Consider the following 26,982-nt stretch of genomic DNA (forward strand, 5'->3'; position numbering starts at 1 on the left):
TAACTTTTTTACAGGTCCACCGTATATGATAATAAGTAGCATCCTCACAATCACATCTCCAACATTTTGCTTTCACATTTGGATACATACATGACAATTTTTTCGGATCTAAATGCCACCTATAAAACATTTTATAAAAATTTTCTCTTAGATTTTGTGCTTGTGTAAATTTAACATTCCTCACCCAAATTTTTTCCCATTATTGGTTGTTGGAAATTTTGTGCCCATCTTACCATACAATCTTTAACCAACTCTGTTTCTGAATCAGTTTCTACCAATACATTATATATTCTCCATAGTGTGGCGATGGGAGGCGCCATTTGGGTTATTCCAGTCTCTAGCTCTATGGTCTTCTGAGTTGAAAGAAAACTTGCTGAGGCTCCGCCTCCCTGGTGACGTTCCCCAGCTTTAATCAACTCAGCCTCAGCTATGGTCGATAGATTTTTATCTCCAGAGCTTTAGAGTTGAATTATATTATTCCCTGGTTATCCTTTTTCCTTTTTTTTTTTTTGGATTTTGGTTCTCTTTCCGTTCCTTTCAGGTAAAGATTGTTTCTTTTATCTTAATTTTCTTGGATCTATGATTGTTGCTTGCAGCTAGGGAGGGCTCTCCATTGATATGGATTGGAGCTGGGGGGTTGTCCTTTCCGATGCCTCCCACCCTCCCTTTTCCCCTCAAGTACTGGGCTGGTAACTCTGGGGAGTGCTGCAGGGGTTTGCCTTCACCCCAAAGGTTGCAGCTGGCTCCCATTACCTTGGAGCATCCTGTTAAAAGCTGCTGGAGCCGCGCTAGCCTCTAAGAGCCTGGTGCGGCTGCATTTTACTCAGGAGTTTTTCGGCGCCAATCAACTGTGGAGCAGGTTTGTTGCTCGCAGCTGGGGGCTGTTTCAAGTTTCTCGGCCACGCCAGCCTCTTGCAGCCTAGGCAGAGCCATGACGGTCTCCTGGATTTTTGTTCAGAAAGGAACAAAGCTGTTGGGCTGTCCTAGCCTTTCTTAGCCTAGGCAGCCCTGGGAAGGAAGGAGTTAATTGAGCACCTCATTTTCTCCCGCGCTTTACAAATGCAGCATTCTGTCCGGGCGGCTTTGTTTCCCCGGCATTGTTTTGTGGCCACAGGGCTGGCAGGGCTATCTGCATTGGGGGATGGGAGACCTGCTAATCTCCCAGTCCTTTGTTTTTTGTGCCTGCGGGCTATCTTTGCAGAAAGAGCCTCATATCTACAAGTGATCTGCAAGATTCCAGTTTAATCCCAGCATCGTGGAAATCAGGCTTGTATTTTTTTCCTTTCTATCCTGTCTGTTTGCAAATAGAAAGAGAAACTGGACTTGGGAGCTGGTCATTTGGCAAATAGTTTATCCTGCCTTTGTAGATTACAGAGACTTCTGGCCTAATAACTAACTTACCATGGGAGACCCTGATAGGCAGGCTGCATTTTCTGCAGAGGGTTCTTGGTCACCCCAGCCAGATAGAGGGGGCAGAGCACCAGCCAAGCCTAGAACAGCCAGCCTTGCTGCAACTGCTAAGATTTGTACCAGGACCAATGTCCGTGCTGGCACATCCAAGGCTGAAGAAAAGACTGACTGGGCACGACAGAAAGCCATAGATAGAGAGTTTGCCAAGGCTTCAGCAGAGCTTTTACCTCAGGCCCCCTCAGACTCTGCCATTTCTGATCATCAGATGGTTTCTTCAACCCCAGATTTGCCTCCTCAGCAGGATCTGAACATACCATTTCAACCTGCAGCTACCAGGCCCTGGTCACCTAACCCTCACTGACCCTCTCCCTCGGCCTGGGCCTTCTGGGGCACCACTTAGGGCCCCTGAGGCAACGTGGACTCCCACCACTGCGGGACTCCACCAAGGGGAAGTGGGAGAACAAGACATGCCACAGTTTATGAAGAGGTGGCTTGAGCAGGCCATTAAGCGAGGCATTGCAGAGGAAAGGCGCCAGCAGTCTCAACCAACTGCCCACTTGTATTCTTTGGGGCAGAGAGAGGCCTCTCGGAGACTTTTGTCTCCAGTGATGGAGTACCAGGAACCTGTGTCTCCTGCTCCCTCTGAAATTAGTTATTACGATGGGGAGTGGCAAGGTGAAGAGGATTTTTCTGTACCAGAGCAAGACGCCCGACCCAAACCTCCCTTCAAGGGTCTATTCAATCCTGCCTTGCTAAAACCTTTGTTAGCAAAGGCTAGGGTACAGCACGTATGGATCAGGCACCTGCTGCTGCTGGGTCCACTTTAGATAGCGGGGAACAGGATGATTTCCTGTTCACTGAGCAGACGGTGGAAGCAGATACCATTCCTATCCCTAAGATGTTTTTGGACTTAATACAAAGGCAGTGGACTTCACCGGCTACAGCTTCCAGGCCCACTGGGTTGGAGAATCAACTTTTTGGAGTGGAGGCAGCCTTACTGAAGTTACTGGACATTCCCAAGGTGGATGCTCCAGTGGCTGCTCTGACCTCTTCTTCTGTTTTGCCACCTGATGCCGAGGACGCCTTGAGGGCAGAGGAAAAGAGAGAGGAGACGGCCCTGCGCAGGGCTCACCTGGCAGATTCCTGGGCTATTAGAGCCTCTACAGCGGCTTCCTTCCTTACTAGAGTGTCAGTTCGATGGTTGCGACAACTTCAGTCTCACTTAGCGCCGGATGATATACGTGCTCATCAGGATCTCTCCAAGATTTTAGCTGCTGCAGAGTACACCGCGGACGCGACTTTGGCCTCTGCCAAATTTTCGGCCAGGGCCATGGCGGCATCTGTCACGGCTAGACGTCTGCTTTGGCTACGACACTGGCGCATGGATGCTAAGCATAAATGGAAACTGGCTTCTGCCCCATTTGAAGGGGAACATTTATTTGGCCAGTCTCTGGATCCTTTATTAATTGAAACCAGAGACAAAAGGAAGGTGCTTCCATCTCAGAGTAGACGGGGCGATTTCCGTCAGTCACCCTACTATAGGCGGCCCTCCTTCCGTCAGGGGGGGGCTGGGCCTAGCTTTCCCCGACAACAACGGCCCTTTCAGTCACAGTCAGGTTACCAGACCGAGAGATCTTCCTTTGCCAGAGGTAGACAACTGCCATCAAGCCAGCCCTTCAGGGGCAACAGGGGGAGAGGAGCTCGTCGTTCCAAGTGACGACTGGCTCCAGGCTCCTATTGGGGGCAGGCTGGGTCTGTTTGCGGACCGTTGGGACGACCTAACAACAGATACCTGGGTCAGGGAGACAGTGCGAGCAGGGCTCTCCCTCGAATTTCTCTTCCCTCCTCCGAGGCTTTTCCTCCGTTGCCCAATTTCTCGAGACCCAGTCAAACGGGGACTCATGGAGTCGGCTATTCAGCATTTGCTGGATATTCGGGCCATTCAGCCGGTTCCGTTGGAGCAACAGGGGCGGGGGTTTTATTCAATATTGTTCATCGTTCCAAAGGCCTCGAGGGGGTGGAGACCAATTCTCAATTTGAAGGGACTGAACTATTACATCAGGTACAGGAGGTTCAAAATGCACTCCCGGCATTCTATCTTAGCGGGGATCAGGGAGGGAGACTTCCTAGCTTCCATAGATCTCACAGAAGCGTACCTCCATGTACCTATCAGTCCAGACCATCGGCAGTACCTGAGGTTTTGTTATGCCGGCCGGCATTTCCAATACAGGGCCCTTCCGTTCGGATTGGCCTCGGCCCCCCGGATGTTTACCAAGATTTTATCTGTCCTGGCGGCATACCTCAGGTCCATCCCTATCAGGATCCAGTGTTACCTGGACGACCTTCTCATCCAGGCATCGTCCCTGCAGCTAGCAGAACAAGACTTAGCGACAACCTTAGGTGCTCTGAGGGATCATGGATTCTCCGTGAATTTGAAAAAATGTCAGGTCATACCTTCTACGAGGTTAGTGCACCTGGGGGCCCTGATAGACACTCGGGTGGGTCAGGTGTTCCTATCCCAGGAGCGGCAGGAGAGCATACAGACTTTAATTCAGCTGATTCGGCAGAACCAGACGGTACCAGTGGCCCGATTGTCACAACTGTTAGGGAAAATGATCTCCTGCTTGAACATAGTTCCTTGGGCAAGGTTCCATGCTCGACCATTCCAATGGTTCTTGCTTCCCTTTCAGAGGGCGGGCACCAGTTCCTCGAAAGCTCGGGTCAGGGTGCCCCCACGAGTGCCGCTCTCTCTCTCCTGGTGGGAGTCGGAAGCCATCAGGAGGGGATGTTTTTTCAGGGAGCCTTGCAGAGTAACGGTGACATCGGACGCCAGCCTCTTCGGCTGGGGAGGACAATGCGGGTCCCAGGTGGCCCAGGGACGTTGGACTCGGCTGGAGCTCGATCAACAGATCAACTGGCTGGAGCTGCGGGCTGCGCGTCTGTCTCTTCAGGCTTTTCTGCCACTGGTGAGGGGGAGACATGTTCTTCTTCTCACAGACTGGCTGAGTCGGGCCTCAGTGGATCCATCAGAGTGGAGACTCCATCCCAGCCTTTTCGCAGCTCTCGTCGACCAGTTCAGCCAACCGGTAATCGATCTTTTCGCATCCCCAACGAACACTCACCTTCCCCGGTTCCTGTCACGATTCCCAGTCCTGGGAGCAGAGGGAGTGGACGCTCTGAGGACCCCATGGCCCAGGGGCCTCTTGTATGCTTTCCCTCCTCTTCCATTGATCCCGGCTGTCATCAGGAAGGTGCTGTTGGAGAAGGCGGAGATACTATTGGTAGCTCCCCATTGGCCCAGGAGGCCGTGGTTCGCCGACCTGGTTGGCCTGTCAGTGGCCAAGCCCTGGAGGATTCCCCCGGACATTGTCTCCCTCAGTCAAGGACCGGTGCTTCATCCCGAGCCCCAGCGGCTCCAGTTGACCGTTTGGCGATTGAGCGGAGGCTCTTGAAGCGAGAGGGGTTTTCTTCTAGGGCCATCCCTACGATGCAGGCGGCCAGGCGGCCTTCGACCACGCGCATTTACAACGCCACATGGTCCACCTTTGCAGAATGGTGTAGTCCGAGAAATTGGGATCCTATGTCCGCCTCGGTGGCGGAGGTGATAGAGTTTTTACAGGATGGCCTTGAGCGGGGGCTTTCTCCTAATACCTTGAGGAGGCAGGTGGCTGCACTGGGTTCCGTTTTGCCATTGGGGAACTGGGGGTCCCTCGCTCATCATCCAAGGGTGCGTACCTTTCTGCGTGGGGCTTCTAATCTTCGCCCTCCTACGCTGCACCGTTATCCAACTTGGGACCTTGCCAAGGTTTTGCAGGCATTGACCAAGGCCCCGTTTGAACCATTGAAGGAAGCCAGTTTCCGACTTCTATCATGTAAGGTTGTTTTCCTTGTGGCCATCACGTCTGCCCGACGGATATCAGAGTTGGCGGCTTTATCGGTGAGGAAGGATCTGTGTATCTTTCACTCCAACAGGGTGGTCCTACGGCTGGACCCTGCCTTTCTACCAAAAGTCAACTCCCCGTTTCACCGAGCACAGGAGTTGGTCCTGCCAGACTTCTGTCCAAGGCCTCGCCATGCCTTGGAACAGACCTGGCATATGTTGGATGTTAGGCGGGCCCTCCGTATTTACATCTCACGGACCTCTTCTTTTCGGAAGACTGAATCCCTGTTTATTTCCTATCAACCGTCAACTCTTGGCCACAGGGTGACATCGTCCACAGTGGGGCGTTGGCTTAGGGCATGTATAGCACGTGCTTACGAACTTCAAGCTCTTCCGGTGCCTCAGGGGATAACGGCCCATTCTACTCGCAGTGCAGCTACGACGGCAGCGTGGGCTACCCAGGCTTCGGTTGAGGAGATTTGTAGGGCAGCTACATGGATTTCTCCATCTCCCTTCATACGTCACTATAGACTGGATGCGTATGCCTCGGCTGAGGCTGCCTTTGGGCGGAGGGTCTTGCAGAAGGTCCACGAAGAGTCAGGGTCGTCGGCCCAGACCAGTTCCCGCCCGTAATGCTCATCAGTCTTTGGTATATCCCCAAATGGCGCCTCCCATCGCCACACTATGGAGAAGGGACGTTGGTCTTACCGTGATACGTCCTTTCTCATAGGGGCGATGGGAGGCGCCAGTCCCACCCTGTTTCGGTCAGGTCCGACTCCCGTGGGGATATGGGGATGTGGGGGTGTTTCCTGTTTTTCTAATTTCAGCTGGATCGCTTCGGCTTCGTTGTCAAATGCTGGGGAACGTCACCAGGGAGGCAGAGCCTCAGCAAGTTTTCTTTCAACTCAGAAGACCATAGAGCTAGAGACTGGAATAACCCAAATGGCACCTCCCATCGCCCCTATGAGAAAGGACGTATCACGATAAGACCAACGTCCCATCTCTTTATATGCTGTTGACCTTGGTCTTTTATTTGTTTTACCAAATTATCATCACTTTGCCTAATACCAATTTTCTGATCTATTTTCCATCTAGTTTGCAATTGTCCATACTGAAACCATGTATAATTCCTCCCTTCTTCCTTCAATTTTCCCCTAGATTTTAATTGTAATTCCCCCTTCTCCATTATCAAAAGCTCTTTATAAGTAATAAGCTCTACTTTTTGAAATACATTTATATTCTCTATCATATGTCTGGGGATTGCCCATATTGGTATCTTACCATCTAACTTATATTGGTATTTCTTCCAAACCCTCAACAAAACACTTCCAACCATATTATTCTTAAATGTCTTATCAATTTTCTTATCATATAATACATATGCATGCCAACCATATAACAAACCATAACCTTCTATATTCAAAACCCTTTCCTCTGTTAAATTAATCCAATCAGAAATTAAAGATAAGGCGACTGCTTCATAATACAATTTCAAATTTCAAATGTATATTCCTAGATATTTAATCTTTTTTACTACTTCATATCCAGTTATTCTTTCTAATTCTTCCTTTTGATGTATATTCACATTTTTAATTATCATTTTTTTTTTTATAAAAAAGTTTTATTTTTACAATCTTATCAAATAATTCATCCAATGTACAGTTATATACAATTAGTCGGGCCTGCCCAGTCACCACTCCCCTTTTTAACCTTCTTCCCTCTTCTACCTTCTTTTACTTTCCAAACCTTCCTCTCCTTCTCTTATCTACCTCCTCTCCTCCCTCCACCCTACACTCTTCTCCCTCTTCTACCCCTCTTCCTTCCTCTTCTCCTCTTTCCTACCTCCTACTCTCTCTTTTTCCCCCCCCCACCGTTCTAAAATGGCAACTGGTCAGACCCGACCCTACATTAATTATATTTATACATCTTCAATAATCCTGTACATTAACCATCACTCCATCACTAACCTCAACCCCCAATTCCCTTCCCTTTACCCCCACCCCCACCCCGACTTCCCAGAACAAAATGCAGGGTATCAAAACTAACAATCATAATCTAAAATAATTCCTAAATTATAATCTCTAGTCTCTCCACGCTTATTCACACTCTCAATTCCCCTCTCCTTCAAAAATATATCTAATACAAATTATTTCCTAAATTAACTCATATGCTATTTGATATTTTTTATCTGATACTTATTTTGAATATAATCAATCCACATTTTCCATTCTAAAATATATTTTTCTTGTGTATAGTCTTTCAAGTAAGCAGAAATTTTGCCATTTCTGCCAGATTTGATACTTTAAGAGTCCATTCTTCAATTGTAGGTAATTCTTCTTTCTTCCAATATTGAGCAATCAAAAGTCTTGCTGTTATTAAGTTCAGAATCAATTTAGTCTCTATAGCTGTACAATCCATAATTATTCCTAGTAAAAGAACTGCGGGTAAACTTAATCTTCTTTTCAAAATATTCTGCATGATCCACCATACTTTAATCCAAAATGCTTTAACTTTTTGCAAGTCCACCATATATGATAATAAGTAGCATCTTCACAATCACATCTCCAGCATTTAGCCTGTACATTAGGATACATACATGACAATTTTTGGGGTCTAAATGCCATCTATAAAACATCTTATAAAATTTTCTCTCATATTTTGCGCTTGTGTAAATTTAACATTCCTCACCCAAATTCTTTCCCAAGTTTCCAACATTATTGGTTGCTGAAAATTTTGTGCCCACTTAATCATACAATCCTTAACCAAATCAGTCTCTGAATCTATTTCTACTAATACATTATACAACCTCTTAATATGCTGTTGACCTTGATCTCTCATTTGTTTTAACAAATTATCCTCAATTTGCTTAACACCTATTTTTGATCTAATTTCCATCTAGCTTGTAGTTGTCCATATTGGAACCATGTATAATTTTTCCTTCTTCCCCATCTTTTCTCTAGATTTTAATTGTAACTCCCCTTTTCCATACAAAGAAGTTCTTTATAAGTAACTACCTCCATCTTTTGATATATATTTATATTTTCTATCATGTGTCTCGGTTTGCCCATATTGGAATCTTTCCATCTAATTTGTATTGATATTTCCTCCAAACCCTCAATAATGCATTTCTAATTATATTATTTTTAAATATTTTATCAACTTTCTTATCATATAATAAATAGGCATGCCAGCCATATAACAAACCATAACCTTCTATATTCAGAACTCTTTCCTCAGTTAAATTAATCCAATCCAATCAGAAATTAATGATAATTCAACAGCTTCATAATACAATTTTAAATTAGGCATTTTAAGACCCCCTTTCCTTATATCCTGCATTACTTTTAATTTTATTCTTGGTTTTTGCCCATCCATACAAATTTACTAATCCCTTTGCCATTCCTGTAATTTAATATCATTCTTAAACACCGGTATCATTTGAAACAAAACAAAAACCTGGGCAAAACATTCATTTTATAGCCGCTATTCTTCCCAGCAAAGATAGTTGTAACTTCTTCCAACTCTCCATTTCTTTCCATACCTTCTGCCACAATACCTCATAATTATTTTTGTATAATTTAACATTTGAAGCTGTAATATATATTCCTAAATATTTAACCTTTTAACGATTTCAAAACCTGAAGTTCTTTCTAACTCTTCTTTTGTTGTATATTCATATTTTTAGTTATCATCTTTGTCTTTTGCTGATTCACCTTAAATCCAGATACTTTACCATACTGACCAATTATATCTTTTAAACCAGTTACTGAGTATATTGGTTGAGATACAGTAACAACCAGGTCATCTGCAAAAGCTCTTAATCTATAATCTTGATGTTTAACTCTAATTCCCTTTATTCGATCGGAACCACGATGTTATTCAGAAGAATTTCTAAAGTTAAAATAAAAGTAATGGGGACAAGGGACATCCCTGTCTCGTCCCTTTCTCAATTTTAAAAGTTTCTGTTAACCCACCATTTACTATTATTTGTGCTGTTTGCTTCTGATATATTGCTTTAATTGCACGAATAAAATAATCCCCAAATTGCATTTTTCTATTACTTTAAACAAAACTGCCAATCCAATCTATCAAAAGCTTTTCAGCATCCAAAAAGGAATGCCGCTGATACTTGGTTGTTTCGTTCCAAATATTCAAGTAAATTTACGATTTGCCTCACATTATATCTCATCTGCCTACCCTTAATAAATCCTGACTGATCATTATGAATTATTTGATTCATCACTGGCATTAATCTATTAGCCAATATCTTGGTAAATATCTTGTAATCAGTATTTAAAAGTGATATAGGCCTATAATTCTCTGCTTTAATACCATCTCGATCTTCCTTCGGTATTAACGAAATAAAGGCTGTCCTCCATGAAGGGGGAACATCTCCTCCCATTTGAATTTTATTAAATAACTCTTTAAGTGGTTCAACCATCTCATTTTGTAAATTTTTATAATAAACAGCTGTTAAACCATCTGTTCCTGGTGCTTTACCGATTTTAAGTTGTTTGATTGCTAAGAAAATTTCCTCTGAAGTAATTAATTGATTCAATTCTTCTCTTTGATTTTCTGTAAGCTCACAAATATTTTGTTGTTGTAAATATCTTTCTATCTCTGTATCATCAACCATATCCCTAGAATATAACTTACTATAATACTCTAAAATGCTTTTTAATCAAGTTCTTTTGATAAACTTCCTTACCCCTATATTCTATTTTATCAATCGCTCGTGATTTCTGTTTTTTCCTTATTAAATAGGCAAGCCATCTTCCTGGCTTATTGGCATTATTAAACGTATTATGTTTTACATATTGTAAATTAATTGCTACTTGATCTGCCATCAACATATTAAACTGACCTCTCAATATATTTATTGATTCTTTTATTTTACTATTTCCTGGGCTATTTATCAATAATTGTTCTTTCTTTTAATTTCCTCTTCCAGTTCCTTTTCTTTTCTGCAATTTATTTTTGTATTTAATATTCATTTGTATAAGATTTCCTCTCATATAAGCCTTACTGAGTCCCAAATCATCTCTATAGATGTCTCTTTTTCATATTCATAATAAAAATTCTTTCATTTGTTTTTACATTCATTTACATTTTGTTCATATTTAAACAAATTCTCATTCAACCTCCATGATCTCCTAGCCTCCTTTTCCGATCAAATTCAATCCAAACTGGACTATGATCAGATAAAGTTCTTGAACAAATCTTCGTCTTCTTCACTCTAGAATACAAGTCATTAGTAATCAAAATAAAATCAATCCTCGAAAATGATTGGTGCCTATCAGAAAAGAAGGTAAAATCCTCTCTTCTGTATTATGTTCTCTCCAAATATCTCTTAATTCCAAGTCCTCCATCATATCAAAAAGCCTTTGGTAATTTCGCCCGCTTGATGTCTTCCTTAAGCTTTTTGTCTTTTGAGTATCCAACACACCATTCCAATCACCCATTAATATATATGATTTATAATCCCAAAATACTATTCTTTTATGTAAAACTTGAAAAATTTTCTTGTTGTTGATTTGGAGCATAAACTCCTATTAATAATGTCTTCTTTCCTCCAACAAGAGTTCAATAGCAATGTATCTTCCTTGCTTATCCACCTCAATTAATTTTGCTGATATATCCTTCTTTATATATATAACTAAACCATTTTTCTCCAAAGAGGAGGCAACAAAATGTACTCCCAGTTTTGAATTTATCAAATATTTCTGGTCTAAAGATCTAATATGTGTTTCTTGTAAACAAGTAATGTCATTTTAAATTGTTTCAAATAGTGAAATACTTTCCTTCTCTTCATGTGAATTCAAACCATTAACATTCCAAGATAATAGTTTAATTGCCATTATCGGCCAAAGGAAACTTTTGGAACACTAGCCGCAAATCACATTTTGCTTTAGGCCTTGCTCCTCCCACTGTTTCCGTTGTAGTAGTTGCCAGTTGTTGTTGTGCCTTCATCTCTTGTTCCTTGCGTTTAGCAGCAGCTCTTGTCAGCCTTTGTTCTTTTGAATCTGGACCCGTCATAGGTATTTCCAACACTTGTAATAAATCTTCTTCCATCGCAATCTGTTCTTGAACCTGCTTCACTTCTCTTTCCTTCACTTCAGTCTCCTTTCTTCTAGCATCCAGTGGAGAAAGACTTCCAACTTTAATGCCACTACATAAATTTCTCTTGCTTTTCCAACTGTATTGAGACGATGTACTTTCCCTGCATAATATACTATTATACCAGTTGGAATATCCCATCTATATTCAATCTGACGTTTTTTAAGTTCATTCACCAGGAAGGCAAATTCCTTTCTAGCTCTTAACATTTTGGTGGAATTTCCTTTAATATTAAAATATCCTGACCAGCAATCTGAATCTTCTCCCCCTTATATGAGGCTTGCAAAATCTGATTTCTCACTGTTCTATTTGTAAAATAAATAACAACATCCCTTGGCAACTTTTTTTGCCTTGCTATCCAAGAATTCACACGATATATTTTATCAATTTGATAAGCCACATCTGCTGGACGAGCTGCTAATATCTCAGCAAATACTTCAGAAAAATTCCCTTAAATCCTCTTCTTTATTCTCTTTCAGACCACGAATTCTTAGAGCAAATTCCATATTTCTGTATTGTATCAAAACTATTTCATCCTCTGTCTTTTCCATTTTACTTTGAAATTCAGCCATTTTATTTTCTAATTTTAAATTACATTGCTTAATTACTTCAACCTCCTCTTCTAATAAAATCACATTCGTTGCCAAACTTTGTACTGCCATTACAAATCCTTCTTATCTTCTTTATTTCCCACTTGAATTTCTGATATCTGCTCTTTCATTTCAGACATCTCATCAGTTATAACTTTAAATTTTTCTTCTATAAAGCCTTTTAAGTTCTCTTGTAACGCCTCTAAATTCAATGTTCTAGTCTCTGCTGTATGAGCTGGAGAGGCACCAGCTGATAAAGTTCCAGAGCTCTTTGTTACAGTAGACTTTAATTGTTTGGCTGCCATCTTCTATAAAATTATTTATTTATTTATTTCCAACTTAATATTCACTTTAAATCTTCTTAACTTCTGAAAACACAGTCTTTTAAAGCAGTATTTAAAAATCTCCTAGATTCTATCAGCAGGCAGCAAAGAGTTAAAGCAGCAAGTAACATGCAAATTACCAACTGCAGAGGCACACGCTGAAAGTATCACTTTCGCTTTCCACTCGTTAACTTGTTAACAATTCGCCTCCATTTTCTTGCTGTTTTCAAGCTTGTTACAAAGTATCGGGGAATCGGCTTGGCTACTTGCTTAAAGTTCTCCCACTTTCGTTCTGTCCGGTATAATCCTTTATTGTCCAAAATAAATCTCGGCGTTTGGTCGTGGTGATTGGTTCCGCCAAAGCAGAAGAATCCTCGGATCTGGAGCACTTCGGGTTACTGGAGGGAACTTAACCCTTCAAACCCCTTTTTTCTCAGGGGCTTTAGGGAAATTCAACCTCTGCCCTCAGCTCACCCCTTCTCCTTCTCCCGAAGAGGGGGTTTTCCGAACCGCTGGACAGCAGATTTAAGCTGTCCTAGCGATTCCACATAATCCAGAGGTTGGTGATCGTAAAGATCACCGCCATCACCTACGGTGCCAAACCGGAAGTCTCCTAATTATCATTTTTGTCTTCTGTTGGTTCACTTTAAACCCAGATACCTTACTATACTGATCAATTGTCTCCTTTAAATATATAGCTGAATGTATTGGTTTAGATAAAGTAACAACCAGGTCATCTGCAAAAGCTCTTAACTTATAATCTTGATATTTAATTCTAATTCCTGTTATTCGATCTGAACCATGTATATTACCAATAATATTTCCAAAGTTAAAATAAATAATAACGGTGACAAAGGACATCCTTGTCTAGTCCCTTTCTCAATCTTAAAAGACTCTGTTAATCCACCATTTACTATTATTTGTGCTGTTTGCTTTCAATATATAGCCTTAATTGTTTGAATGAAATAGTCCCCAAATTGCATTTTTTCCATTACTTTAAATAAAAACTGCCAATCCAATCTATCTGTCAGAAAAAAAGGTAAAATCTCGCTCTTCCTCATTACGTTCTTGCCATACATCTCTCAATTCTAAAACTTCCATCATATCAAAGAAGGCCTTTGGCAATTTAACACAACTTGAAATATCTCTAAGACTTCTTTTGTCTTTCTGAATATCCATCACTCCATTCCAATCACCCATTAATATATGAGTTTTATAATCCCAAAATGCGATTATTTTATGTAAAAACTTATAAAACTTCTCTTGTTGTTGATTTGGCGCATAAACTCCTATTAAAAGTATCTTTTTTCTCCCTTCCAATAAAAGTTCAATGGCAATATATCTTCCTTTATTATCCGCCTCTATTAATGTTGCAGATAAATTACTCTTTATATAAACAACTAGTCCAATCTTCTTTTCTGTAGCAGATGCAACAAAATGTGTTCCCAATTTTGAATTTATCAAATATTTCTGGTCTAATGTTCTAATATGTGTTTCTTGTAAACATACAGTGTCATTTTTAAATTGCTTCAAATAATTAAATATCTTTCTTCTCTTTTGGGGTGAGTTTAATCCATTAACATTCCATGATAAAAGTCTAATTGCCATTATCAGCAATCGGAAACTTTTGAAGCACCAGCCACAAATCATATCTTTCTTTGGGCCTTGCTCCTCCCACTGTTTCCATCTTGGTAGTAGCAGATTGAGCCTGTTGAGCCTTTTCTTCTTGTTCCTTGCGTTTGACAGCCGCTCTTGTCATCCTTGGCTCTTTTGGAATCTCTGATCCCGTCTTAGACACATCCAACACTTGTAAAAAGTCTTCTTCCATTACTATCACTTCTTTTTCTTTAATTTCACCTTCCTTTCTCCTACCATCTGGAGATGGTGGACTTCCAGCTTTAAGAACATAAGCATAAAACTCTCGTGCTTTGCCAACTGTATTAAGACGAGATGATGTGCTTTCCCTTCATAGTAAACTATTATACCAGTTGGGATGTCCCATCTATACTCAATCTGACGTTGAGTAGGCAAATTCCTTCCTACCTTTCAACATTTTTGGAGGAATTTCCTTTAGTATTAAAATATCTTGACCACCCGCTTGAATCTTGTCTCCTTTACAAGAAGCTTGTAAAATCTCATTTCTCACTGTTCTAGTAGTAAAATAAATGACAATGTCTCTCGGAAGATTTCTTTGTCTTGCTATCCAGGAATTCACACAATAAATTTTATCAATATAAAAAGCCACATCTACTGGACGAACTGCCAAAATCTCTGCAAAGGCCTCAGAAAAAATTTGCTTCAAATTTTCTTGTTTATTCTCTTTTAGACCGCATATTCTTAAAGCAAATTCCATGGCTCTTTATTGTACCAAAACAATTTCATCATCTGCTTTATCCATTTTACTTTGAGCTTCCTCAATCTTATTTTCCAATTTTAAATTAACTTTCTTTATTTCTTCTACTTCCTCCTCCAATAAAATCACATTTGATGCCAAACCCTGTACAGCTGTCACCAAACCTTCCTTGACTTCTTTGTTTCCAATTTGAATTTCTAACATCTGTTTTTTCATGTCTGACATTTCTTCTGTAATTAATTTAAACTTATCTTCTATCTGATTCATAGCATCATTAAGGGATTCTCTCATAAAGTCTTTCAAGTTATCCTGTAATGCTTCCAAATTTAGTGATTTTGTATCTGCTGTATGTGCTGGAGAAACTCCCGGTGTAGATATTCCTGGGGGTTTTGTTACAGTTGTCTTTAATTGTTTTGCTTCCTTCTCTTATAAAGTTTCTCTTTAACTTAATGTTACTTCTAAATCTTCTAAGTCTTTTAAAGAAACAGTCTCAATGTGTCTTCCCCCTTCTCATTACAATGTTTTAAACAGTCTCCAGCAATTCCTCAGCAATACATAGCAGGCAGTGAGAATTCTAACACTTTCGTTTTCAGCTCGTTAACTCGTTAAAGAACAGCTGCCATTTTTTTCTCTTTGAAGTCAGCTCCAAAACTTAGAGAAAAATAACAGGGAATCGATTTAATTACTTGCTTTTGTAGTTAGAGTTCTCCCGTTTCTGTTCAGTCCGGTATTTTCATCTATAAATTAAAGTCGGTCCCAACGTTGGTCGCGGCAATTAGGTCTGCCAAAGCAGTAAAAAAACCTCAGAACTGGAGCGCTTCGGAGTTCTGAGGGGGCTTAACCCTTCGAGTCCCCTGGTGTCTTCCAGGGGTTCTAGGGAAGCTCTACCTCTGCCCCTTTTGCTCACCTCCTCTTCTTTGCCCGAAGAGGGGGAATTTCGAACCTCTGGGCAGCTGATTGTCGCTGTCCTAGTGGTTCAACACGATCCAGAGGTTGATGATCAAAAAGATCACCTCCATTTCCAGCGGAGCCAACCGGAAGTCCCATGCACCCCATTTTCAGCCCATTCCAGGAGGCAGGAATTGCCATTGCCGCCTATCCCCACTGCCTGGAATGGGTCAAAAACAGGATCTATGGAGGCAGAAAATGGGACGCACAGAGGCAGAAAATGGGGCATGCTGAGGTGGCAATAGGTGGCAGCAGCGATGGGCGGCAACAGTGCCGATGGGTGGCAGTAATCCTCACAGCCTGGAACTGCTGATAAACAGTATTCCGGGAGGCAGATCCAATCGCCAATCAGCTGCTCGTGCTAAATTAGACTGTGCTGAAGCTGACCAGGCTGTTTGCTGTTTGCTGCAAGGAGGCAAATTGCTGGGAGGCAGAGGCAGATTTCTTTTTCTTGTTTTCCTCCCCAAAAGCTAGGTGCGTCTTACAGTCTGGAGCATCTTATAGTACGAAAAATATGGTACATACAGGAATAACTTCTTTCTGAATCCATGCTTTACTTTTCTTTAGTTCGTAATCCATTATAGATGAGCAAGAAAACAAGTTTTTCAGAAGTTGTGTGGTCATATTTGACATTTTTAAACATGCTGAGGGATATGAAAATTGTATGTCATAAGAATGGATACTTCAAATAATTGGAAGCATCTACGTATCTTATTTTTATTTATTGAAATTTATTAACTGCCTGTATATGCTGTTTTTCGCACAGAATAAACTTTTCCTGTAATTTAATAATTTACTGAAATGGTTTAATTTGGGTCAAAAGTTAATAATTGTACAATCATACAGTTAATCATACAATACATAAATATGTACAATACAATAAATTATATGTTTAATTGGATTATCATACATCTGAAAAACAGTTGGTATGTGCTACTTTATGTAGGACCTTTTAAAGTCTTTGGTGGTATGAATTACCATCTTTATAGATCTAGTTTTTCTCAGAGGAGATATTTCTACCTATTCAATTAAGTCATTTATTCCATGGCTTTGAATAGGGCATAAAAAGTAGGTGATGCAAATTATGAATTACCAAGATTTTCTAATATAGTGGATCACTTCTTTCTCTCAGAAGGGTAGAAAAAGGTGGTTGTGTTCCATAACAGCAAAAATGGCCTAAAACCAGTGGTCTAACCATTTGGGGGCATAGGATTCTTTTTTTTCTTTCCTGTCTCCCTCTACCATCCAAATATATGATGATGGAAAATTTCCTCATTCATTTATATAATGCAAAATAGTGCCTACAGATACTGTGTAAGTGATTCAATCATAGATATTTTTGGTATGCTTAGATCTCTTTGTATTTAGATTGTTATCTTAATAAATTGAACATATTTTTATAATACTAGGCTTGAAAACCAGATATATATTCGCAATAGTTTTCCTATAAGATAATAATATTGTATAATATAATATAATATTGAAATATTGTCGTAAAATTCTACATTTGAACATTGATGAAGTTTAATTCAAGAATTACCTATTGATGTTTATCTTTCTGATAGTCATAAAATTGCACATTGATATGAGAGATGGATAATTGTCTGGAAAGAATCGACACTAAACTATTACATAGTTGTGGACAGACTTGGACTTCAGGTTTTAGTGGCTACGACCTAGAGAACAGATCTAGAGAACAGATAATGTTACATCAAGAACTATGGCTGGCGAGACTTCCGGTTTGGCACCGTAGGTGATGGCGGTGATCTTTACGATCACCAACCTCTGGATTATGTGGAATCGCTAGGACAGCTTAAATCTGCTGTCCAGCGGTTCGGAAAACCCCCTCTTCGGGAGAAGGAGAAGGTGGTGAGCTGAGGGCAGAGGTTGAATTTCCCTAAAGCCCCTGAGAAAAAAGGGGTTTGAAGGGTTAAGTTCCCTCCAGTAACCCGAAGTGCTCCAGATCCGAGGATTCTTCTGCTTTGGTGGAACCAATCACCACGACCAAACGCCGAGATTTATTTTGGACAATAAAGGATTATACCGGACAGAACGAAAGTGGGAGAACTTTATGCAAGTAGCTAAGCCGATTCCCCGTTACTTTGTAACAAGCTTGAAAACAGCAAGAAAATGGAGGCGAATTGTTAAAAAGTTAACGAGTGGAAAGCGAAAGTGATACTTTCAGCGTTTGCCGTCTGCAGTTGGTAATTTGCATGTTACTTGCTGCTTTAACTCTTTAACTCTTTGCTGCCTGCTGATAGAATCTAGGGAGATTTTTAAATATTGCTTTAAAAGACTGTGTTTCTCAGAAGTTAAGAAGATTTAAAGTGAATATTAAGTTGGAAATAAATAAATAAATAATTTTATAGAAGATGGCAGCCAAACAATTAAAGTCTACTGTAACAAAGAGCTCTGGAACTTTATCAGCTGGTGCCTCTCCAGCTCATACAGCAGAGACTAGAACATTGAATTTAGAGGCGTTACAAGAGAACTTAAAAGGCTTTATAGAAGAAAAATTTAAAGTAATAACTGATGAGATGTCTGAAATGAAAGAGAAGATATCAGAAATTAAAGTGGGAAATAAAGAAGTTAAAGAAGGATTTGTAATGGCAGTACAAAGTTTGGCAACGAATGTGATTTTATTAGAAGAGGAGGTTGAAGAAATTAAGCAACATAATTTAAAATTAGAAAATAAAATGGATGAATTTCAAAGTAAAATGGAAAAAACAGAGGATGAAATAGTTTTGATACAATATAGAAATATGGAATTTGCTCTTAGAATCCGAAGTTTGAAAGAAAATAAGGAAGAGAATTTAAGGGAAATTTTTTCTGAAGTATTTGCTGAGATATTAGCAGCTCGTCCAGCAGATGTGGCTTATCAAATTGATAAAATATATCGTGTGAATTCTTGGATAGCAAGGCAAAAAAAAGTTGCCAAGGGATGTTGTTATTTATTTTACAAACAGAACAGTGAGAAATCAGATTTTGCAAGCTTCATATAAGGGGGAGAAGATTCAGATTGCTGGTCAAGATATTTTGATATTAAAGGAAATTCCACCAAAAATGTTAAGGGCTAGGAAGGAATTTGCCTTCCTGGTGAATGAACTTAAAAAACGTCAGATTGAATATAGATGGGATATTCCAACTGGTATAATAGTATACTATGCAGGGAAAGTACATCGTCTCAATACAGTTGGAAAAGCAAGAGAATTTTATGTTGAGGTATTAAAAATTGGAAGTCTTCCCCCATTGGAAGCTAGAAGAAGGGGGGCTGAAGTGAAGGAAAGAGAAGTGAAGCAGGTACAAGAACAGATTGTGATGGAAGAAGATTTATTACAAGTGTTGGAAATACCTACGACGGGTTTAGATTCAAAAGAACAAAGGCTGACAAGAGCTGCTGCTAAACGCAAGGAACAAGAGATGAAGGCACAACAACAACTGGCAATTACTACAACGGAAACAGTGGGAGGAGCAAGGCCTAAAGTAAAATGTGATCTGCGGCTGGTGTTCCAAAAGTTTCCTTTGGCCGATAATGGCAATTAAACTATTATCTTGGAATGTTAATGGTTTGAATTCACCACAGAAGAGAAGGAAAGTATTTCATTATTTGAAACAATTTAAAAATGACATTACCTGTTTACAAGAAACACATATTAGATCTTTAGACCAGAAATATTTGATAAATTCAAAACTGGGAGTACATTTTGTTGCCTCCGCTTTGGAAAAAAAATGGTTTAGTTATATATATAAAGAAGGATATATCAGCAAAATTAATTGAGGTGGATAAGCAAGGAAGATACATTGCTATTGAACTTTTGTAGGAGGAAAGAAGGTATTATTAATAGGAGTTTATGCTCGAATCAACAACAAGAAAATTTTTCAAGTTTTTACATAAAAGAATAGTATTTTGGGATTATAAATCATATATATTAATGGGTGATTGGAATGGTGTGTTGGATACTCAAAAGATAAAAAGTTTAAGGAAGATGTCAAGTAGGCGAAATTACCAAAGGCTTTTTGAAATGATGGAGGACTTGGAATTAAGAGATATTTGGAGAGAACATAATACAGAAGAGAGGGATTTTACCTTCTTTTCTGACAGGCATCAATCATTTTCGAGGATTGATTTTATTTTGATTACTAATGATTTGTATTCTAGAGTGAAGAAGACTAAGATTTGTTCAAGAACTCTATCTGATCATAGTCCGTTTGGATTGAAATTGATCGGAAAAGGAGGCTAGGAGATCATGGAGGTTGAATGAGAATTTGTTTAAATATGAACAAAATGTAAATGAATGTAAAAAGCAAATGAAGGAATTTTTATTATGAATATGAAAAAGAAACATCTATAGAGATGATTTGGGACGCTAGCAAGGCCTATATGAGAGGAAATCTTATACAAATGAATATTAAATACAAAAATAAATTGCAGAAAAGAAAAAGGAATTGGAAGAGGAAATTAAAAGAAAGAACAATTATTGATAAAATAGCCCAGGAAATAGTAAAATAAAAGAATCAATAAATATATTAAGAGGTCAGTTTAATATGTTGATGGCAGATCAAGTAGCAATTAATTTACAATATGTAAAACATGATACGTTTAATAATGCCAATAAGCCAGGAAGATGGCTTGCCTATTTAATAAGGAAAAACAGAAAATCACGAATGATTGATAAAATAGAATATAGGGGTAAGGAAGTTTATCAAAAGAATTTGATTAAAAAGCATTTTAGAGTATTATAGTAAGTTGTATACTAGGGATATGATTGATGATATAGAGATAGAAAGATATTTACAACAACAAAATATTTGTGAGCTTACAGAAAATCAAAGAGAAGAACTGAATCAATTAATTACTTCAGAGGAAATTTTGTTAGCAATTAAGCAACTTAAAATTGGTAAAGCACCAGGTACAGATGGCTTAACAGCTGTTTATTATAAAAATTTACAAAATGAGATGGTTGAACCACTTAAAGAGTTATTTAATAAAATTCAAATGGGAGGAGATGTTCCCCCTTCATGGAGGACAGCCTTTATTTCGTTAATACCGAAGGAAGATCGAGATGGTATTAAAATAGAGAATTATAGGCCTATATCACTTTTAAATACTGATTATAAGATATTTGCCAAGATACTTGCTAATAGATTAATGCCAGTGATGAATCAAATAATTCATAATGATCAGTCAGGATTTATTAAGGGTAGGCAGATGAGATATAATGTGAGGCAAATTGTAAATTTACTTGAATATTTGGAACGAAACAACCAAATCTCAGCGGCTTTTGAAAAAGCTTTTGATAGATTGGACTGGCAGTTTCTGTTTAAAGTAATAGAAAAAATGCAATTTGGGGATTATTTTATCCACGCAATTAAGGCAATATATCAGAAGCAAATAGCACAAATAATAGTAAATGGTGGGCTAACAGAAACTTTTAAAATTGGGAAAGGGACGAGACAGGGATGTCCCCTGTCTCCATTACTTTTTATTTTAACTTTAGAAATTCTTTTGAATAAAATACGTAGCTCCGATCAAATAAAGGGAATTAGAGTTAAACATCAAGATTACAGATTAAGAGCTTTCGCAGATGACTTGGTTGTTACTGTATCTCAACCAACATACTCAGCTACTGGTTTAAAAGATATAATTGGTCAGTATGGTAAAGTATCTGGATTTAAGGTGAATCAGCAAAAGACAAAGATGATAACTAAAAATATGAATATACAACAAAAAAAAGAGTTAGAAAGAACTACAGGTTTTGAAATCGTTAAAAAGGTTAAATATTTAGGAATATATATTACAGCTTCAAACGTCAAATTATATAAAAATAATTATGAGGTATTGTGGCAGAAGGTATGGAAAGAAATGGAGAGTTGGAAGAAGTTACAATTATCCTTGTTGGGAAGAATAGCGGCTATAAAAATGAATGTTTTGCCCAGGTTTCTATTTTTATTTCAAATGATACCGGTGCTTAAGAATGATATCAAACTACAGGAATGGCAAAAGGGGGTTAATAACTTTGTATGGATGGGCAAAAAACCAAGAATAAAATTAAAAATAATGCAGGATACAAGGGAAAGGGGGGGTCTTAAAATGCCTAACTTGAAATTGTATTATGAAGCAGTTGTTTTATCATTAATTACTGATTGGATTAATTTAACTGAGGAAAGAGTTTTGAATATAGAAGGTATGGTTTGTTATATGGGTGGCATGCCTATTTATTATATGATAAGAAAGTAGATAAAATATTTAAAAATAATATAATTAGAAATGCATTATTGAGGGTTTGGAGGAAATATCAATATAAATTAGATGGAAAGATTCCAATATGGGCAATCCGAGACACATGATAGAAAATATAAATATATATCAAAAGATGGAGGTAGTTACCTATAAAGAACTTCTTTGTATGGAAAAGGGGGAATTACAATTAAAATCCAGAGAAAAGATGGGGGAAGAAGGGAAAAATTATACATGGTTCCAATATGGACAATTACAAGCTAGATGGAAATTAGATCAAAAAATAGGTGTTAAGCAAACTGAGGATAATTTGTTAAAACAAATGAGAGATCAAGGCCAACAGCATATTAAGAGGTTGTATAATGTATTAGTAGAAATAGACTCAGAGTCCGAACTAGTTAAGGATTGTATGATTAAGTGGGCACAAAATTTTCAGCAACCAATAATGTTGGAAACTTGGGAAAGAATTTGGGTGAGGAATGTTAAATTTACACAAGCGCAAAATATGAGAGAAAATTTTTATAAGATGTTTTATAGATGGCATTTAGACCCCAAAAGTTGTCATGTATGTATCCTAATGTACAGGCTAAATGTTGGAGATGCGATTGTGAAGATGCCACTTATTACCATATATGGTGGACTTGTAAAAAAGTTAAAGCATTTTGGATTAAAGTATGGTGGATCATGCAGAATATTTTGAAAAGAAGATTAAGTTTACTCCAGTTCTTTCTACTAGGAATTATTATGGACTGTACAGCTATAGAGACTAAATTGATTTTGAACTTAATAACAGCTGCAAGACTTTTGATTGCTCAGTATTGGAAGAAAGAAGAATTACCTACAATTGAAGAATGGACACTCAAAGTATCAAATCTGGCAGAGATGGCAAAAATCTCCGCTTACTTGAAAGACTATACACTAGAAAATATATTTTAGAATGGAAAATGTGGATTGATTATATTCAAAATAAGTATCAGATAAAAAATACGAATAGCATATGAGTAAATTTAGGAAATATTTTGTATTAGATATATTTTGAAGGAGAGGGAATTGAGAGTGTGACTAAGTGTGGTGTGACTAGAGATTATAATTTAGGAATTATTTTAGATTATGATTGTTAGTTTTGATGCCTGCATTTTGTTCTGGGAAGTCAGGGTGGGGGTAAGGGGAGGGAATTGGGGGTTTGGTAGAGATGGAGTGATGGTTAATGTACAGGGATTATTGAAGATGTATAAATATAATTAATGCAGGGTCGGGTCTGCCCAGTTACCATTTTAGAACGGTGGGGAGGGAGAAAAGAGAGTAGGAGGTAGGAAGAGGAGAAGAGGAAGGAAGAGGGGTAGAAGAGGAGAAGGAAGGTGTAGGGTGGAGGAGAGGATGTAGATAAGAGAAGGAGAGGAAGGTCTGGAAAGTAGAAGAAGGTAGAAGAGGGAAGAGTGTTAAAAAGGGGGGTGGTGACTGGGCAAGCCCGACTAATTGTATATAACTGTACATTGGATGAATTATTTGATATGATTGTAAAAATAAAACTTTTTATAAAAAAAAAAAAGAACTATGGCTGGCATCTTCAAAAAAATAATAATTAAAACCTTTTATCCTTGTTAGTTTTGGATCATGGACTTCGTAAAGAGAAGTCTGGTTCAAATGTTCATACTAAAAGAAGTATAATATGAGAATTTAGTGTCCATCTAGATGGCACAACTCTATCCTGAATTAAGAGTCATAGAAAGGGAGACTCAGCCCGTTTTTGAGGCTAAAAGAAAAATATATATATATAGATGTAATTTTATTGTGAAATTGTAAATATTCATTTTAGATATGTGTATTTGTGAGGATTCATTGTGGCATTAAAGGTGGATAAGATTTTGTAAACTAGGTTGAAATGCTCATATTGAAATGTTAGTATGCTATTCGGTATCATTTTTATTTATTATGTTAATTTTCTCAGTTTATCATCTTTCTTTTTCTAGAAGATGTGTGAAGCATCCAAAGATCATAATTGCTGGAAAGTTTGTTGACTGCTATTCCCTGAAAGTCCTGAAACTTAAACATCAATCTGGCATGGCACAGGGAAGCCAGCAGTTAGATATGCAGGTACTCCATGACCTCCGGCAACGTTTTCCTGAGATTCCTGAAAGTGTGGTGTCTCAATGCATGCTCCAGGTAGGTGTTGGTTGCCCCAATAGTAGTTTCTCTTTGAAGTAGTAGATAAGGGTAACCAAACAAGATGCAAGGATAGCTTTTCAGAAACAAAAAGAGTATAGAAAAAACTGGGACAGTGGATTATAGGAGATGAAAATAAGAACAAATATAGTAAAAATTGGTTATTTTAGCCGATGTTCATTTATCTTGTTATGCTTTTAGGAAACAGTTTGCTTCCTTTCCCTTACTTTTCTTTTTTCTTTTACAAACGAAATATTTCTATTAGGCTCCATTTAATTAAAAATAAAAGTATAACTAAATAGCATGGACATAGCTAGAAATTTATATCCTAATAAAATAAGTGGGGATAAATTCATTCTTAAGTTCTAAATCTTCAAGATTGATAGAAGCACCGTGATATGTTCAGCTTTTGTTCTTGAAAGTACTTCCCATCCTATATTTTCTTCCTATACAATTTATTTTCCACTATTAATTTCATTTACATTTATGAAATGCAATATTGTATGCAGAATACAAAATACCTTGTGGGGAAAAAAGAATTATTCTGTAGAAAACTCAAGCCTTAAAGAGATAGGTATGTTAGTTTCTACATGCATCTCCCATATCTCTTTTACTACTTATCCTAAGCTGCAGTAGAAGGAGTAGTTAAACATTCGGGTTCATTCATTGAATAACACAAATTAAATATTCTGGTTTTGGGGAAGCTTTTTAGCTAACAAGATTTGGAGTGGTAACACCTGTTTTACAAATCTTTAGGAAGAATTAATGAGATATTTTGTGACTGCACATTTTTCAAAGCTGTAAGAAAATTTGTCTAGATCAGACATGTGAAACTCAAGGCCTACAGTCCAGATTCAGCCCACAATGTGATTAGATCTGGCCTGTGGGGCTGCCGTGGAGACAGCGAGGGGCTGGCCTTCACCGTCTCAGCCCTGGTCCATCCCAGCCCAGTGGGAACCTCCATCTGGGTGCACACACAGGAAGCAGCGAGCACACAGGGGCTGGTGTCCCGATGAAAGGGAAGCGCTTGTGACTGTGAGGCCCTGGAGGCAGTGGAAAGCTGGTAGTGGGCACGTCGCTGCTGCTGGGGCTCTAGGTGCTGATCTACAACAACTTCATGGCAGCCATCCAGGCCAGAACATGGTCAGCCTGCATTGATCGTGTTCCGGTCCGGGTGGCTACCATGAAATTGTTGTAGATCAGCTCCTAGAGCCCAACAGCAGCGATGCACATGCCACCAGATCCAGATCCTCTATGGCTCCACAGTCCACAAGCACTTCCCATTCACCAGGACAGTCCCCACTCACGCCCCACCTCTGGCTCCTGCATGGCAAAACCACTGGCACCCTCACCCTCCCTTTATGCCTTCCTGGATATGAAGGAAGGAAGGAGATGGGAATGAGAAGAAGGAAGGAGGCGGAGGGAGGGTCTGAGGGAAGTCCTGCCTTAGCACTTGACCACCCGTAGCCTTGCTGTCCTCTTGCCATCCCCTACCCCCTCCTCCTGGCCTTTCCTGGTGATCTCCCATCCTATTGCTGAGATTGCTTTGCTTACAAAGCCAGGTTTCCTCCCATGGAGAGGAAGTGGGCCTCCCTCTGGCCTATGCTTTGCCCTCCTGCACCCACCATGAGCATCCTGGCCAAGGAGAGCAAGCACAGCAGCAGCCTCGAGGAGGAAGTAAGCATGGCTGGACGCCCTCTTGGGGAAGGGGGGCTGGCCTGGCCTGGCCTGAGGAGTCCTGGTGCCCCAGGAGCTCAAAGGCCAGGCGGGATGCTTGCCCTCCATTGTCCAGGGCTCCAGGCAGCTCGCACCGCCATCCAGGGGTCCTTCACATGGCCTGAGATGGACGGCAAGGCTTCTCTGGTGGGCAAAGCTTTGGGGCTTGCCCTGCTCTCACCTTTCTCTCCTGAAGACCTCTGGATCCCCCCTCCCACCCTTGCCTGACCCCCCACAGGAGGTGGAGGACAATCCTGTTGCGTGTGGAAGTGCAGAGGAGAAAGTTTTCAGGAATCAGTTTCCTCCAAGTCCAGCTTCTGACTTGACAAATCTGTGGAGAAGAGGAAAGGATGGTGGGGGAGCTGCATGAGGGAAGTCTGTCTCAACAAGCATCCTTACCACACATGATTGAAAATGGGGATTCCCTTTTGAGAAGGGCCAGCCTCCCTTGTGCAGAACCAGGGACCGCTGCTCTCTTGCCTTCTCCTCTTGCTCTCCAGAGATCTGTCAAGGCAGAAGTTGGCAGAAGAGGGAACTGTTTCCTGCAAAGTTTCTCCTCTGTGCTTCCACATACAGCAGTGTTGTCCTCTGCCTCCTGCTTTGCTGGGAGGGGGCACTGGACAGAGAAATGCTAATGATGTCTGGGATTGGGAGAAGAATGTGTCCTTTGGCATGCTGTACACACGCATACACACACACACACACACACACACACACACACACACAGAGAGAGAGAGAGCATTCCAAGCTAGGAGACATTTATCCACATCTGAGCTTGTAAACTGCCAATCATACCTGGGCTTCCAACTTAGAATATGGTGTGTGTTTGTGTGTCTGTGTCTGTGTGTGCACACGCTTGGCTGCCAGTAGTTTGAGGAGGCGAGGAGCTCCTCATGTCGAGTTAGCTGGTGCAACTTGTTCCGTCCCGACTTAGCCATGAGTGGCGTTGAGCCAGCCATGCCTACCCAGCCATGCCCACCCAGTTATGGCGACATAGCTGTGACCACCCAGCCATGCCCACCAGGCTGCTGTGAGTGGTAATAGTTTTACAACTGGCCCTTTGAGGTCAACCGTAATGCTGATGCGGTCCACAATGAAATTGAGTTTGACACTCTTGATCTAGATGGTGATTGACAGATAATGCTTGTAATCTTTGTGGAAGGTTTCTTACATCTTGAAAGATCTGTTTATATATGACTCTTCATAAGCAAATTTAAGTTAGTCAAAATTATAAGTTTAAATTA

General features: G+C 39.7%; 1 protein-coding gene across 8 annotated transcripts in view; it reads left to right on the forward strand.

Annotated features, from left to right (window-relative positions):
- Positions 1–26,982, forward strand: part of TAB3 (TGF-beta activated kinase 1 (MAP3K7) binding protein 3) — a 56,477-nt gene that overhangs the window by 8,214 nt on the left and 21,281 nt on the right. For 4 of the 8 annotated variants that reach the window (XR_009155418.1, XR_009155419.1, XM_058185921.1 and 1 more), the window contains exon 2: positions 23,830–24,022. Coding sequence is in view for 5 of the 8 variants with exons in the window: in XM_058185921.1 (XP_058041904.1) it covers positions 23,921–24,022 (102 nt within the window). In the remaining 3 variants the exon portion in view is untranslated. Of the gene's footprint in view, positions 1–23,829; positions 24,023–26,982 lie in introns of those variants that run through there. The other 4 variants (XM_058185923.1, XM_058185922.1, XM_058185925.1 and 1 more) reach the window with 4 other exon arrangements.

Source organism: Ahaetulla prasina, chromosome 5 (assembly GCF_028640845.1).
Source record: "Ahaetulla prasina isolate Xishuangbanna chromosome 5, ASM2864084v1, whole genome shotgun sequence".
NCBI classification, from domain to species: domain Eukaryota; kingdom Metazoa; phylum Chordata; class Lepidosauria; order Squamata; family Colubridae; genus Ahaetulla; species Ahaetulla prasina.